The sequence below is a fragment of the Ranitomeya imitator genome, chromosome 1 (genome assembly GCF_032444005.1).
Source record: "Ranitomeya imitator isolate aRanImi1 chromosome 1, aRanImi1.pri, whole genome shotgun sequence".
Classification (NCBI taxonomy): Eukaryota; Metazoa; Chordata; class Amphibia; order Anura; family Dendrobatidae; genus Ranitomeya; species Ranitomeya imitator.
Window position 1 is genome coordinate 215,964,361 of NC_091282.1, and position 17,787 is coordinate 215,982,147.

Below are 17,787 nucleotides of genomic sequence, written 5' to 3' on the forward strand. Positions count from 1 at the left end.
GAACTGTATTACTGCACTAGAAATATGAAAAATGAGAGCTTTTAGCGCATAAAAATGGCCATATTTATGTGTACCTCGTAGCCACTTTACGGCATCTCTCTTATACGAGGTCCTACGCTTGACCTACCTCACCGAGAATAAACGTCTCCATCTGAATGGGTACATGTGAAACCTCTTCTTGGACTCAAATTCTCTCTTTCTGTGGAGGGGTATTGGACCTACTATAATTAAAACACCTGTGGCTAGGAGGCGGGGAGTGCACGATCAGAAGGCTAAAGAATACATTTCAAAAACCTGACCTGCACATCCAAACATAGACTGAGTGTGAACAGGTGCTGAACCCAGAGTCGCCAACTCGTATATAGTTAAGTAAAAAGGGCAGCACACTGCAGCGCCAAAACATGCAAACTTGAAAACACGAAATTTGAACTGTATTACTGCACTAGAAATATGAAAAATGAGAGCTTTTAGCGCATAAAAATGGCCATATTTATGTGTACCTCGTAGCCACTTTACGGCATCTCTCTTATACGAGGTCCTACGCTTGACCTACCTCACCGAGAATAAACGTCTCCATCTGAATGGGTACATGTGAAACCTCTTCTTGGACTCAAATTCTCTCTTTCTGTGGGCGTGCGCACCTGGTCTGACGCTGAGTTCCACTGCTGGGACTTGCCGGACACAGTGCACATGTGCCGATGGCGCCACTGTGATTGGCTGCTGTGTACCATGTGACCGGGGCCAAGGGCTATTTTAAGGTCCTGTTAGGCAGTACATGGTTATCCCCCTGAGGAAGTGGCACTGGTGGCCACGAAACGTGCGTTGGGGACCATCGCCCGACCGCCCCCCCCCACCTCTGTGTAGTGGTAAGTGCTAGCACCCTTTTTCCACCACCATACTTAATGGCATTACTATAGAATCCCACTGCTTTGGGGTGACCTTGGTTGGATAGTGTAGGTGCTTTTTCTTATGCATACCATTACAAGGGTATTTACATCTGGGGGAGTGGGGGGATGGGCGCTTTTCCAGCATTCCTGGGACATTCATCCTGTGCTCTAGTCATTAGATAATGTAATATTTTGATATATGTTTTTGTATTATTTATGGCAATTAAAGTTTGTTTTATAAATCATTGCTCTGAATTGCTCTCCTTTTGGCATTCCAGTAGAATAGGTAGAATAAATGTGTACACATAGAATAGGTATATAAATATATATATATATATGTCAGTGAGACACATATACATATATATATATATATATATATATATATATATATTAATATTTCTTCCAGCGCTAGACAGCTTTAAAGCCGGTAATTCAATTACCGGCTTTTGCTTTCTCCTTCCTAAAACCCGACATGATATGAGACCTGGTTTACATACAGTAAACCATCTCATATCACCATTTTTTTTGCATATTCCACACTACTAATGTTAGCAGTGTGTCTATGCAAAATTTGGCCGTTCTAGCTAGTAAATTAAGGGGTTAAATGGCAGAAAAAATTGGCGTGGGCTCCCGCACAATTTTCTCCGCCAGAGTAGTAAAGCCAGTGACTGAGGGCAGATATTAATAGCCTGGAGAGCGTCCACGGTTATTGCCCCCCCCCCCCTGGCTAAAAATACCTGCCCCCAGCCACCCCAGAAAAGGCACATCTGGAAGATGCGCCTATTCTGGCACTTGGCCACTCTCTTCCCATTCCCGTGTAGCGGTGGGACATGGGGTAATGAAGGGTTAATGCCACCTTGCTATTGTAAGGTGACATTAAGCCAAATTAATAATGGAGAGGCATCAATTATGACACCTATCCATTATTAATCCAATACTAGTAAAGGCACGAGCTTTGCTAATGCAACGTTGCTCATGTCTGCAAAACCCCGGAGAATGTAGGTCATTGACCTATATTTACCTGCATTTGCGGTGAGGCGCCCTCTGCTGGCTGTTCCTAGATCGTGGGAACTTTCCTAGAAAGCTCCCTGGCTCGAGATCATATGAGGACAACCAGCAGAGGGCGCCTCACCACAAATGCAGGTAAATATAGGTAATTGACCTACTTTACCTACATTCTCCGGGGTTTTGCAGACATGAGCAACGTTGCATTAGCAAAGCTCGTGTCTGCAAAATATTTTAACCCCTTCAGATGGATTTACATCGTTGGACTTTACAGATCTGCGGAAGGTAAGGATATTGTTGGTTTATTATGTTTTTTTTGTTACAGAACGAGGGTCTTCAGTGATTGGATTGGGTGTTCAATAAAATATTACAACAACCTTTGTTTTTATTTCATTAAAATCATTTTTAATAATGTGTTTGTGCTTTTTTAACCCTTTACTAGTATTGGATTAATAATGGATAGGTGTCATAATTGACGCCTCTCCATTATTAATTTGGCTTAATGTCACCTTACAATAGCAAGGTGACATTAACCCTTCATTACCCCATATCCCACCGCTACACGGGAATGGGAAGAGAGTGGCCAAGTGCCAGAATAGGCGCATCTTCCAGATGTGCCTTTTCTGGGGTGGCTGGGGGCAGGTGTTTTTAGCCAGGGGGGGGGCCCAATAACCGTGGACCCTCTCCAGGCTATTAACCCTTGTCAGGCTGCATAATTTTACAACCTTAACAGGCTGCATAGGTACAATTGTACCTTCACATATACCTCCACTGTGGGAAGACTTTACTTGGTTTCAGAAACTAAAGTTCATTCAGCTACAAATGTTATGCTGATATCTATTGTTCAGTGTTGTTACTGGTCACTTATGTTGCTGTCAATTAAGTTAATTCAAACTGGGAGTGGCTTCTACTTGTCTTCCTGCCTCCCTCCTCTCATTAGCCATTTTGCTGTTCATCTCATTGCTGTGAGCACACATTTCTAGGCTTGTGAAGTCTTCAATTTCTTGGAAACGAAGGTAGGAAAGTCTCACAGCATCTAACAGCCAGTTATACCTTTATTCTCATTATGTGGGGACAGAACAGTCAAATTGTCTTTCAGCCTGGACTTGGCTTACATATATTTTGTATGAAACTTATCACTATAGGTATAATTTTTATACGAAAAATGGATAATAATTAGTATCTACATATTGTTTTACGATGTTTTATTTATATTCAGCACAAAATACGAAGCCAAAATTCATCTAGCAAGTCATCATGAGTGATAGTAATGCTGGATCTAGTTTCCGCCATAATCCAAGAAAACGTGTTTGCAGGTTAGTATAATTTTGTGAAAAGCCAATAATGTAGTATTTCGGAAAATTATTTATTTTACATTTTTTCATATTTACAGATTTACGTCTGACGAAATAATGCGAATGCTAGAAGAATCTGATTCTGAGCATGAGGATGAACCATATGTTCCATCTGATGATGAAAACTATGTACCACAAGTGGATGTTACTGAAGAAGATTCAGACATTGAACAAGAAATGGTCATAGAGCATGAAAATGAATACGAATCAGACGAAAGTGTTGAGGATGATTCTGTGCCTCAAAGTGCAGGCGACATTTGGACTGCTAAGGATGAAACTCAATGGTGCAGTAATCCACTGCCAAATGCACAAACAAAATCTCGTAATGTCCTACGACAAAGAGGTGGCCCTGCAGCAATCAGCAACCTATATACAGCAAAAGAGCTATTCAAGTCCATCATGACTCCCGAGATGTGTGACATCATATTACGGGAAACGAATCGAAAGGCCAAGAGAGTTTGTGATGCTTACAACAACGAACTGGTACAACGTTTTCCTGATTCTTCCAAACGGCCACCACAAAAAACATTCAAGCAATTTACTGAAACTGAACTTCATGCATTTTTGGGCATACTGATTGCTGCTGGTGTGCACAGAGCCAACAAAGAGAATCTGGAGGAAATGTGGAATGTTGCTGCTCTGCCTCTTATACGTGCAGCCATGTCTCGTGACCGCTTCAAGATGATACTCAGATTTATCAGGTTTGACAACGAAAATACACGTGCAGAACGTGTGCAAACAGATAAAGCTGCACCAATACGGGACATCTGGACAATGCTGAACAGTAATCTGGAGAGAGCCTACAAGCCATATCATTGTATCACCGTCGACGAGCAATTATTTCCATTTAGAGGTCATACTAAATTTACCCAGTATATACCTTCAAAACCAGCTAAATATGGCATAAAGATTTTCTGGGCTTGTGACTCATCAAATGCCTACCCTTTACAAGGTCAGCTCTACACTGGGAAACCAACTGATGGTCCTCGACAAGTAAACATTGGAGAACGAACAGTATTGGACCTAGTGAGCTCGTATAAAGGCTCTGGAAGAAATGTCACCACCGATAACTTCTTTACAACCATGGAACTAGCTAAGGTATTGAACTCCTGGAACATGACACTAGTTGCTACAGTGAGAAAAAACAAAAGGTTCCTACCTAACAACATGCAGCCTGCCAAAGAAAGGCCTGTATACTCGACAAATTTTGCCTACAATCATGATGCAACAGTCTGTTCATATGTACCAAAGAAGAACAAATCAGTCGTGCTTCTATCATCTATGCACATGACGGGAGAAGTTGAAGAGACACTAGCAGCCAAGCCAGAGATAATAAAATACTACAACATAACAAAAGGTGGCGTTGATGTTATGGATAAAATGTTGGGAGAGTACACTGTGAAACGACGAACATCACGTTGGACTTTGGCATTTTTCTACAATATGATTGATGTCAGTGGGTTAGCATCCTACATCATCTACAGAGAACACAATCCAAGCTTCAGGGCAAAGGATCAACGAAGAAAGTTCCTGAAAGATCTCGCAAATCAGCTGTGTATGATTGCAATTGAAGATCGTAGTACAAACAAAATGATAATGAGAAACCATTTTCTTCGAGGTGCAGTAGAAATGGTGCTTGGACGATGCATTGTGGTAGCATCGCAGCCAGCAGCTGGCCCCAAAATACCTCATGGTAGTCGTGGACCCTCCCCTGTTGTTGGTAGTTGCTATGTCTGCAGAGACCTGAGGCGAAAACAACGCAAGACTAGAAAGTCTTGTGTGGTTTGTGTGAAACCCATTTGCGATGAACACTCTGTAGCAAAGCCAACATGCATTACTTGCAAAGAAAATCAATAAAAAAAAGTTTCTTACATTTTCTTTTATAATGTAAATGAACAGTTTTTTACTTGTTTATAATAGTTAAATAGCATTATCATTAAAAAAAAATTTATGCTTTTTCCCTTGCATTATCTTCATTCAAAATATATGAGGTACATTTGTACCTATGCAGCTTGTTATGGATGCAAAAAGATCTCGACCCCTTATCTCGGAAGCGGGTGGAGATATTTTATTGAAATTTGGCCAATATATTCTGGACCAAAAATGTAGAGATGTCACGAAATTTCAGCCCTCTACGTCTTTTAAAAAAAAAGTTATTGCAATTTTAAAACGGAATAGTTACAATTGTACCTATTCAGCCGGATAAGGGTTAATATCTGCCCTCAGTCACTGGCTTTACTACTCTGGCGGAGAAAATTGTGCGGGAGCCCACGCCAATTTTTTTCCGCCATTTAACCCCTTAATTTACTAGCTAGAACGGCCAAATTTTGCATAGACACACTGCTAACATTAGTAGTGTGGAATATGCAAAAAAATGGTGATATGAGATGGTTTACTGTATGTAAACCAGGTCTCATATCATGTCGGGTTTAGGAAGGAGAAAGCAAAAGCCGGTAAGTGAATTACCGGCTTTCTGCTATATTGCGCTGGATGAAATATTAATATATATACATATATGTGTCTACTGACTATATATATATATATATATATATATACAGTATATATGTTTTTTTTATTTTTTACACATGGATCCCTTGTATAGCCGTATGTCGGTTTTGCAAGCCTGCGAGACAAACACGCAGTACGGATGACATACGGATTACATACGGAGGATGCCATGCGCAAAAAGACGCTGAAACACCCTGCCTACGGAGGAGCTACGGACCACTATTTTCGGGACTTTTCAGCGTATTACGGCCGTAATATACGGACCGTATTTTCATACGCTGAGTGTGAAGCCGGCTTAAGTGGACAATCCTTTTAATCATGCTCATTACATACTTCAACACAACTAAGTGGGGTCAGTATATTGCTACTAATGTCCATGTGTCTTTTCTGAAAAAAAAAACAAACAAACAGGATGTTTGAGTCTATAACCAAATCTAATGGCCAGTGTAAAAATGGCAGCATTTTGTTTTTTTTAGAAAACTAATAAAAAATGTTTTACCAAATAGATTTAATGTAAAATTCTGGTTTAAACAGGTGATTTTTCTGATGACATTTAATTTAAAGATATTATACCAATATTTTTGTAGAAGGAGGCAGCAGCACACTGAAAGGACCAAATGCAGTGCCATTGCTCACTAATCTCTCAAATTCTGGCACCAGAAGAAAGAAGTGTCATCATAGCAACTGTTGGGTGTACTGAAAAAGAGACATCATGAACTGGAGATCTCTGCTGTAGAACTTTACAGGAGTCCCTAAGAAGGGCAAGTAAACTGCAGCACTGTATAAGAACTGTCCTCCAATACCTCTGTGGTTAAGGTCTGACGCCATTTCCCTTTGTATATGCCTCATTCTTTGGAAAAGGACAATTCTATTACTGGTGACAGGTCACTTCCACATTGACATCTCTGAAAGCTTTCTGCCACTCCATTTTAGCAATGGGGGTATTTGCACCAAGTCCACCACTGATGAAAATCACTACATGTTTCTATCAAGTGAAGAGTTTCTCATAGTGCAATTACAAATTCAGGTATGTAACCGCGTCTAGTGAAAAAAAAAAAAATACACTCATGTATGTGCAATAGTGTCAGACACAATTCTACGATGCGCCTTATTAATTATTGTTTTCTACTCGCATGACTGTTTTAGGCTACGCTCACACTTGCGTACCGGGGCTTTACACACAGCTGCGTACTTCCTCCCTGGAGCTCCGCCCACTTCCGCTTTTCTTCCGCTTAAGTCCACCTACTTTTGCATGCATCCTGCGTACCTATTTTTAACATTGGGTACACAGGACATGCGCATACTTTACATGCTAAAGATAGGTACGCAGGACACACGCAAAAGAAGGCGGACCTAAACGGAAGAAGTGCGAAGTGGGCGGAGCTTCAGGGAGGAAGTACGCAGCCATCCGCAAAGCCCCGGTACGCAAGTGTGAACATAGCCTTACTGTTGTCAAAGTGGCCAAAGTTAACCCTGGCCTATCCTATAGCCAGTCACAAAGATACAAGCGGTTAAGAACTGAAAAGCTGCTGTCATCCAAAGTATCCTTGTCTCAGTACTATTCCTCTGGGCATTTCTCTTGTTCTAAGCAACTAGACTGTACATTGGATGCCTCTGACAGATCTCTAGATACACAATATTACGGCCAATGCTACTATTAGAAGAAATGCTTCTAGCCTTCAAAATTAAATGTTTTTAAAAGTTGACAAGAACCAAGAAATGTGACAGATATAAAGATTTATAGTTTATTTCTGACATTTCATTCAGATTGCAAAACAAATCAAATACTAAAATTGACAAAAATGTCAATGTAACCGCAGTTCCTCACAAGGTGTGCCGTTTACCATACATTAAAGCTGTTTCCTAAAATCTGGAAAAAAGGGACTTTTAAGTTTCCCTTCATTTACATTTTTCATGCAACAATGTGTCTGAGGCTTGCCAAGTCACTCGTTGTGTATGTCCTATCCTAATGTATAATGTATAATGTTCTTCTGTCAACAAACTGTCATGTCAACTATGTAATTCCTTTATGATTTTTATGATTTAAGTTGTGCTGCTGTGATACCATAATTTCCCACGGGATCAATAAAGTGTATCGTATCGTATCGTATCGTAAGTCCTGGCACTATTCACACTGTCAAAATTTTGTTCTGTTGGCTGCTCAAACAATTGTGGTTAAAGTTAACATATTTGCGATCATGTGCAAACTCACTTCTCATCTCTGTCTCTTATTAGAACACAGAGACTCAGGAAAAATTGCTAGTCGGCATGTGACCGCCCGTATGCAAATCACATATTAGCAGTCACATGACAACCAATCAAGCAGGCATACTGTCAGGATTTGGCATAAAGTGACTGCAGAAATTTAGATGAAGCCCTGTTTGGACACATATGCATTTTTAGCCTTTCTTTGTAGGAAACGTTTGCAAAAGAATGCTATTTTTTCAGAAAATTACATATTATGATTACATTGCTGACTCATTTGATAGTTTAAAGATTTTGAATGAGAAGAATATCTCAAAAGGTTTCATCACATCACCGGTTAATATGATGGACCCATTAAACCCACATGTACATACCTTTGTAAAGAGCGTGAGCACTGGCTTCTCCTGCGCATAATGTCTTTTTGTTGATTGAAATGCTAAATGTTTCATTCTGTGCACATGTCGTAAATGGAACATCTGTTATGACAACATAGAGGGGAGAAAAGATAGGAAAGAGAAATGTTTAAGCAGAATTCTATCAGTGTTGTTAAATATCGCTCTCATTACATACCTTATATATTTTTACTAAAAGGGTCCATATAGATCAGTAAGACTAAGTAAAATAACATCTGTCACAAGATTTTACAATGCAAACTGCACACATTAAAAATGAGATCTTAGACCGGATGAGCCTGGTGTATTTGCATTTACTTTGGATACAATAAATGAAATAACATTTTCAAATTATACACCATTTGCTGCATTGGTCAGTAAACTATGAAGATTTAACGCCTGCATACTAATACAACCTGCTACATTCAAGAATGAATATGAATTTAATCACAAATAAAAGCAGGTATTTTATGACAAAAGGAAAACAAAACAGCTGGAGGTGGTGGGTGGGTGGGGAAATGCTATAAAATAAGAAAGTACCATTACTCATTAGGTATATATCCCAGCACTCCAACGCCAGCACTCTGATGCTCCCTACTGGCCTTCGAATACTGTGCTGTACCGATGACGTGCCCGCCTACCCATATGGCTGCTTATTATGATGGAAACAACCCCATTAAGACCAATTTAGGTCTATGGTGGTACAACTGGGGTTTACTATATGACTGGAACCCTAAACCATGCATTATTTTACTGAAGGAGTAGTCTCTAAAGAAGTATTGTTCAAAATGTATTCGTGAGTGTGAAAGTGTATTTGTAATATATATATAAATTAAAAATAATGTGCTGTTTTGTACACACATTTTCATCTGTAAGGGTGCATTCACATTGCGTTTTTTCACGCATTCCTTGGTCCTGCAGGGGCTTACACCTGAACCACCGGCAAAGCGGGATTCGGACGCATGTGCCAACAGGGCCATAGACTATAATGGTGTCGACAGAGTCACGATGTACTCTGTCATGCATTATTTTCAGGCGTATACGTACTGGAGATGGACACCCAGACACACTACTATGAAAATGATGCACGACATACACCCGAATCCCATTTTGCCAATATATGGAGACGAGAGACAAAATAGATGATAAATAGATAGGTAGATAGTGTGAAGAAAATAAGTATTTGATAAACTGCCGATATTGCGCGTTTTTCCACTTACAAAGAATGGAGATGTATGTAATTTTTATCGTAGGTACACTTCAACTATGAGGCAGAATCTAAAAATGAGAACCAGAAAAATCACATTATATGATTTCTGAATACTTAACCTCTTCACGACATACGACATGTATTTATATGTCATTTGTTGTGTCTCCCCTTTGACGTGGGCTCCGACACAGAGCCTGCATGTTTTCTGGATCCTGACAGTTGATATGATCAGTTGTCATGTGCCACTAACAGCTGTGGGTGGAATTATGATCCACCCGCAGCTGTTAACATGTTAAATTTAGCTGTCCAGCTGCCACCTTACATACCCCCATGGCACCTTCTGCCAACATGCAATAGACCCTTGATTGGGCATCTGCATTTTCAGGTCTCCCAAGCCTATGCTCCACCTGAAAACTTAAATCTTGCAGGGCTAGAAACCACCTCATTACTCAGGCATTGTTTCCCTTCTCTCGCATCAACCTTAGTGGGGCTGGTCTGAAACTAAACTGAACCTTCTACCTAACAGGTAATACCTCAGAGTGTCCAATGCCAACTTGATGGCCAACACTCTTTTTACACTATGGAGTAGTTCTTCTCACATATGGACAGCTTCCGACTGAGGTACATTACAGAATGTTCCTATCCCTTAATCTCCTGGGAAAAAAAACTGCTCCCAGCCTAACATCCGATGTGTCCGTCTGGACCACAAACTCTTTGGAGAAGTTGGGTACCACCAAAACTGGCTTTTAACAGAGGACCAGTTTCAGTTAATCAAAGGGTGTCTCAGCTTTAGGGACCACTTAGCCATAGTCTACTTCACCCCTGTCATAAGATCCCTCAGCGGGGTTGCTATCATGGCAAAGTTAGGGATAAATCTTCCCAGGAATCAGCCATTGAGGAATTGTGGCCCTCACTAGGGTTACCAAACTAGAGTCCAACAGTCTAGTCATTTGCACTCTGTTCTTGATACTGGGCATGCCTGTGGTCCCTCGCCTGGTTGAGGGACAGAACTGCAGGCAGGATATGCAAAATACGAGCAGCTTCGTCATATGCAGCAGTCCATTGGCTCGGTGGTCATAGGGAAACGGGTGGCTATGTGAACTGGGGGTATGACACCTTCAACAAATTACTCTATTAGATGGGGCCTTTGACAATAACTCAGATGCCTCCTGGGCTGAGTTAGAGGAAGTGCCAGGATTGCTACAAGGTGAGTGTCCGTGGTCTGCACATGGGAGGAGAGGTGAAAAGACCTCATGCTGCTGATCTCAATGATAAGACTTGTGAGACAGCTGGACATTTATCTTAATGGGCGAGCCCATATGTGTCTGTATATGGACGGTTTATTTGTATCCATTATGGTGGAGAAAAGCTGTTTGATTTCCATTCTTCTGGAACTTTACACATTTCAATAAAGCTCACTTTTTGAGAAAGGAATTACCGTATGTTCTTATGTGTACACTACCAGCTGCCTAAAATTGAATGAATCCCTACACAGCCTTTTCCTGTTTTTTTTTTCAACAAAATGAACAAGACAAGAGGTCACATTTGCAGAACCTGACATGTCAAAACAGCAAACACACTCCACAAGTGACCCCATTTTGGAAACTATACAACAAGCAGTGGGCAACCTTGCCAAAATGTAAGCATATTAAACACATCTTTTTATTTATTTAGTGAAAAGCATCTTCCCTTATACGCTGCTAGCCTAATTTAAAGCAGTCACTATGGATTTGAAGAAACGAGTAGGATACCTCTTAAGGGCAGATAGTTATAATCGAGTTAACTAGCATTTTTCTATATCTCTGATATCTTTAGCATTTCTTTTTCTATGTCCTCTTGTTGCTGTCAAGCAATAGGGAAAGCTTAAATAATTATTAAGCTTTAAAGCAATTATCATTTTGGGAGATTGCATTGCTCCCATTATTCGAACAGAGTAGTAAATCACTATCACTGACATTCCTACAACCCCTGGCAAAAATTATGAAATCACCGGCCTTGGAGGATGTTCATTCAGTTGTTTAATTTTGTAGAAAAAAAGCAGATCACAGACATGGCACAAAACTAAAGTCTATTCAAATGGCAACTTTCTGGCTTTAAGAAATACTAAAAGAAATCAAGAACAAAAATGTGGTAGTCAGTAATGGTTACTTTTTTTCAACCAAGCATAGGGGAAAAATTATGGAATCACTCAATTCTGAGGAAATAATTATGGAATCACCCTGTAAATTTTCATACCCAATAACACCTGCATCAAATTAGATCTGCTCATTAGTCTGCATCTAAAAAGGAGTGATCACACCTTGGACAGCTGTTGCACTTGGAGAGCTGTTGCATCATACTTTATTATCTGTATTATTTATTAATTTAAGTTTTTTTCTATCCTGAAATACATATTTAAATTAGGCCATTGGGCTATATTCTTTTTACTGCTGTTACATAACATACTGGCTGTGTGCACGATGCGGAACTTGTGCGGATCCGCAGGGGATTTTTCAGCGCAGAAACGCTGCAGTTCCGTACAGTGACTTACATTATAATGTAAATCAATTGGAAAAAAAAAAGCTGTGCTAATGGTGCGGAAAAATCCGCATGAAAACCGCTGCGGAACAAAAGAAGTAGCATGCTACTTCTTTTGTGCGGAACTGCAGCTTTTCTGACCCCTTCCATAATAGAAATCCGCAGGGGGTAAAAACCGCGGAAAATCTGCACAAAATCCACATCAATACCGCACAAAATCTGTGGCAAATCTGCACCTGCGGTTTCAGCCAGGAGATGCGGATTTTGTGTGGAAAATTCTGCACCCCAATTCGCACATAGCCTTAAGGTTGGCCGCTACATCGTCCAAGTTTTTAATTTTATCCCTCTGTGTATTTGAGTTTAACATCGCTGCACTAGCAGAAGCAGGTTTGAATCTCCAGCCGAGGAAGAACACGGAGAAGAACGAAGAGAAAACAGAACGGGTTTGAAACTAATTGGTCTTCATTATTTTCTGTTGTGTGTTGAAAGCATAAAATTTGGTTTTGCTTTACAAATATTCTTTAAAAAAAAATGTTTTCTACAATTTTCCCTATTTTCTGTTTGTATTTGCTAAGCCTAACATCCTTTATTATGAGTTACACTTGATATAATATATGTCCGTTTTCCCTTGATAAACATAAACTGCAATGAAGAGAAAATAGAAAAGAAAAAGAGAGTGAAAAATGTATTTACAAGGTGCAGTCATTTGGTCAGGCAATAAGTGCTTGGCTGAAAGACAATTTTGCAGTTTATCCTGGGAAAAGGGAGCTGACTGACGATTACAGTAAAAGTCGAACTTAAATTACTCTTCATAAATGCTTTTAGAAACAGAAAAATAGAACACAGTAACCATGCATCACAAAAAAAGTTGCTATTGATGACAAAAACTAGTTCAAATATTCAGGCTAAAGGTACCGTCACACATAACGATATCGTTAACGATATCGTTGCTTTTTGTGACGTAGCAAAGATATCGTTAACGAAATCGTTATGCGTGACAGCGACCAACGATCCGGCCCCTGCTGGGAGATCGTTGGTCGCTGGGGAAGGATCAGGACTTTATTTCATCGCTGGATCACCCGCGTGTGTGACGCCGATTCAGCGATGTCTTCACTGGTAACTAGGGTAAACATCGGGTTACTAAGCGCAGGGCCGCGCTTAGTAACCCGATGTTTACCCTGGTTACCATTGTAAAAGTAAAAAAAAAAACACTACATACTTACATTCCTGTCACGTCCTTCAGCGTCAGCTTCCCTGCATCCCCCAGTGTCAGCGCCGGCCGTAAAGCAGAGCACAGCGGTGACGTCACCGCTCTGCTTTCCGGCCAGCGCTTACACAGTGCAGGGAAGCTGATGCTGGGGGACGCGACAGGAATGTAAGTATGTAGTGTTTTTTTCTTTACTTTTACAATGGTAACCAGGGTAAACATCGAGTTACTAAGCGCGGCCCTGCGCTTAGTAACCCGATGTTTACCCTAGTTACCCGGGGACTTCGGCATCGTTGGTCGCTGGAGAGCTGTCTGCGTGACAGCTCTCCAGCGACCACACAATGACTTACCAACGATCACGGCCAGGTCGTATCGCTGGTCGTGATCGTTGGTAAATCGTTAAGTGTAACGGTACCTTAATGTTATGTAACAGATGCCTGTTGCCACTCTAGACTACCGAGTTAGGCTATGTCTCCATGGTCAGGAAACCTTCAGTATTTGCTGCGGATTGGACGCTGCGTCCATCCACAGCGTCCAATCCGCAGCATCCAGATGTTACAGCATAGTGGAGGGGATTTTATGAAATCCCGTCTCCACTATGCGTGCAAGGCCGCATCCGACGGCCCTGCGTAACCGGACATGCGGCGCGTCTTTATAGACCGCAGCATGTCAACTTATCTTGCGGAGCGTCTCCGCAAGATAAATAACCCAGTCTATGAATACGATGTGGTGATTCCGCATGTGTTCAATGCATACAAGAGGGGTCGGCGCGGGGTATCTGTTGTGTCCAAAGCACAGGGATTCCGGACCGTGGACACATACTCTTAGTTTACCTAGACAAAGTAAGTCAAGTTTCCATGATCCATGCAGTTTTAACCCTCAGCTCACACACATTTCTGCATTTATATTTCATACAAAAGGATTACGGTGGAGAGCCATGAGATACATATGAAGCTTCTACACTTTGCTTGATTTTCCAATTTCTTGAATGCTTACATTTTAGACTGAATTTTGTTTTTAGGTAAATGCCCAAGTATGTATTTAGTGAAAAAACATTTACCGTGTAATATTGATAATCTGTATGGGAAAAAAAACACAGTAAGCAATATAAGGTAGCTCCTGCACCTGCCAAAAATGCAAACAAACACACTGAACCGGCCTTAAAGGGAACCTGTCACCCCGTTTTTTCAGATTGAGATATAAATACTGTTAAATAGGGCCTGCGCTGTGCGTTACTATAGTGTATGTAGTGTACCCTGATTCCCCACCTATGCTGAGAAATACATTACCAAAGTCGCCGTTTTCGCCTGTCAATCAGGCTGGTCTGGTCAGGTGGGCGTGGTGACATCGCTCTTTTCTTCCCCAGCTTTCCGTTGGTGGCGTAGTGGAGATGCAAACTCGGCTTTGGGAAAATGGCCGCCGCGATCTCTTCTGCGCACGCGCGGCATCCCGCGGCCATTTTCCTGAAGCCCCGTGCAGCAGAGCACTCCATCTGCGCACGCGCGGCCCCAGGAAGATGGCCGCCCCCACCGATGACAGGGGGTAATAACGCAGATCGCGCGCTGCTTCTTCACGTGCGCGCAGTGGATTCGTCACTGCGACATGCGCACACCACTACGCCACCAACGGAAAGCTGGGGAAGAAAAGAGCGATGTCACCACGCCCACCTGACCAGACCAGCCTGATTGACAGGCGAAAACGGCGACTTTGGTAATGTATTTCTCAGCATAGGTGGGGAATCAGGGTACACTACATACACTATAGTAACGCACAGCGCAGGCCCTATTTAACAGTATTTATATCTCAATCTGAAAAAACGGGGTGACAGGTTCCCTTTAAGGAGATGTAAGCACACTAAAAATTTATGACCTAGTGTCGGAACAGTCGCACCACTTCCAGCAGGAAGTACATGGTCAAAGTGGTCTAGATCTGCCATTTCTGTTTACTTTGTGGCATTTGAGGCTTAGTAAAAATGCTCCAAAAAATGTACACACAACTGGGGAATCTATATGGCCATTACAATTCATATTTATATTGTCTGAGGGGTTGCCACACTTGGCTGCTTCCACAGGTAGAGACAGGAACCGCTTTGGTAAAGGATCACCTGCTGGTTTATTGTGGATAGCAAAAACCTTGGCAGGGTTCAGCAAAATGAACAGAGCCTTGCTGGCATAACGGTAAAATAAACAAAACACAGCCCCTATGAGTCCATTCCCTGCAGGGTTCACCTGCAGTTTTCCTGCACAGTCCTTTAGCTCCTCTGGGAGCTACGTGGGAGTTCCTGCTCTCCCAATACACACCACAGACTCAACCACAGGTCCAGGTACATCACCTGGGCTGGTCGCGTGATCGTGACATCACTGCAGGTCCTCAAACACCTGCAGGTCCTGCAGGGAAACGGAGTACGGTAAGCACACTCCCACCCACACTGTGGGTGCGCACATAAAAGCGTCCCATTAACTCTGTACACAGATTCTCAGCTCATACAGAGGGCTGAAAGATGCTGGCCATGTATGGGGAAAACCTAATGTCAGGTTTCGGTTCCTTTAATGTCTTGCTACCTACATCCAATAGAAAAAAAACATGGTCCCTAGGACCATAGTATTATGTCTTAGCTTGAGTCATGCCCTTTGCTGGTCCCTCCAGTCCCCCCCCCCCTTCCATCATCTCCATTTGGTAAGGAAATAGTAACGAACACTCACATACACAGCCATCTAAACTCATGCACGTGTTCACCCCTTTTTTTTTATACTTTATTTTTACCACTTCACAAATAAGTATTTAAAATTATGCACAATTATCAAGAAAAAATCCACAGAATGAATTTCAAGAAAGTTTAGGACAATGAATAAGCATACAATGCAATAATTCATCATAATGGCTACCAGCTGGTAAACGACAATAGCCAAACAGAAGCCATCTACATGTAAGGTTTTATATATAGAAGATCTCCATGGAAATGACAGATCGACAGTTCATAAGAAAGAACTTTTTTTGCATTTTCCCTTCAACCCTCTGTCTAGAGAAAACACTAATAAGTCACTGATGTGAGCACATTACAACATAAATAGCACATTCTTACTACTGCTTTCTTCTGCGAGTTTTAAAACACCGTGATAACCTTGCACCCCCTCATTAGGTGACAATGAAAGTGAAAGCTAGACATGAACAATGGGGGGTACAGCATATGCTTTTTCTGCTCAAGCAACATTAAAATCAGCCCAAAGAGTGAGCTTTCAGAGGAACGGGCTTTTTATGTTCTTAAACCCGCTGCTTTGTTAGGCTCTAATAGGAAAAGGCAGAATGTTAGACTTCATAAGCGCAGTGCTTATTAAAGATAAAGGCATTGATTCATGTAGCATTGAGACAGGCAGATTGGCGTATGGCTCAAGACTTTAACTTTCAAGTTTAGGGGTAATTAGTAACAAAACTGGCTTCAAGGCAATACGCCAGCTACATGTGAACCTTAACACCTGAGCACCCAGAGCAAGAATATTATGTGGTGTAACACAAACCAACCTTCATATATTGGACGTTGACATGTCTAGTTAGTAGTGGAGCATGGAGGAGAGGCCCTAATGGCTCTAAAAATGTCCCCACTTCACTTTGCAGGATGGAATATGATTAAACAACGGATCCATATTGTGTCATGTTTATCAAAATGGGCTAAATCTCAAAACAATGCAAATTAGTCCAGGCAATATTAAAATGATCAAATTTATCAAAGTGGTTTATGCAGTTTGATGAATTTGTTTCAAGTTTACACCAGTTATCTTTCTGTGTGCTAGAAATGTGTGACACAATTTTGGCACATTGTTTGTGTCACAGGATGAACTATGTTCCATTTTAGCAAAGCCTTACCCCAAGTCGGACAAGTTGTACAAAGTGTCTAAAACACGTAAATATGATACACGTAATGAAAGACAGTGTTTTGGTGCGAATTATGCCAGAGCTCTGGCACATTTAGCTTGATAATTCAGCTCCATTAGATTTACTTTACATGCATATACTGTGCACACAATTATTAGGCAATTTGCTTTTTTGTAACAGCTGCAAAACATGCGGGCGAGGGGACGCAAACATTTCACTCGAACACCACACACCCAAGAAATGAACATGCTCACTCATCATTATTCGGCAGTTAATGTGCGCTTTTTTTCTCAACACATTTTTGCAATCTTGTTGACTAATTACAAATCGTTGGATGGGTCTGTGAATACGCCCCAATATCTTAGCAATTTCAAGACTGCTGTAAGGGTATGTGCAGACGATCTGGAAGTGGCAGCGCTTCGGACACAGTGCATGTTCGCAGCGATCTATTGAACGCAAGTGAATCCCCATGTGTTTACTGAACTGTGCAGAATCACTGCGTCCAATACATTGTATGGGTGAAATTTCTCTTGTGGAGGCTCGCGTCTCCGCAAGAGAAACAGACATGCTGCGGTCTGGAGAGACACGCCGCATGTCCAATGCCACGGGTGATCCGCAAGAGCCTCTGGAC

At 41.5% G+C, this 17,787-nt stretch overlaps 1 protein-coding gene across 1 annotated transcript in view; it reads right to left on the reverse strand.

Moving 5' to 3' along the window:
* Positions 1–17,787, reverse strand: part of C1H5orf63 (chromosome 1 C5orf63 homolog) — a 141,185-nt gene that overhangs the window by 115,065 nt on the left and 8,333 nt on the right. The window contains exon 2 of the mRNA XM_069745389.1: positions 8,335–8,436. Within this exon, the coding sequence (XP_069601490.1) occupies positions 8,335–8,436 (102 nt within the window). The remainder of the gene's footprint in view (positions 1–8,334; positions 8,437–17,787) is intronic.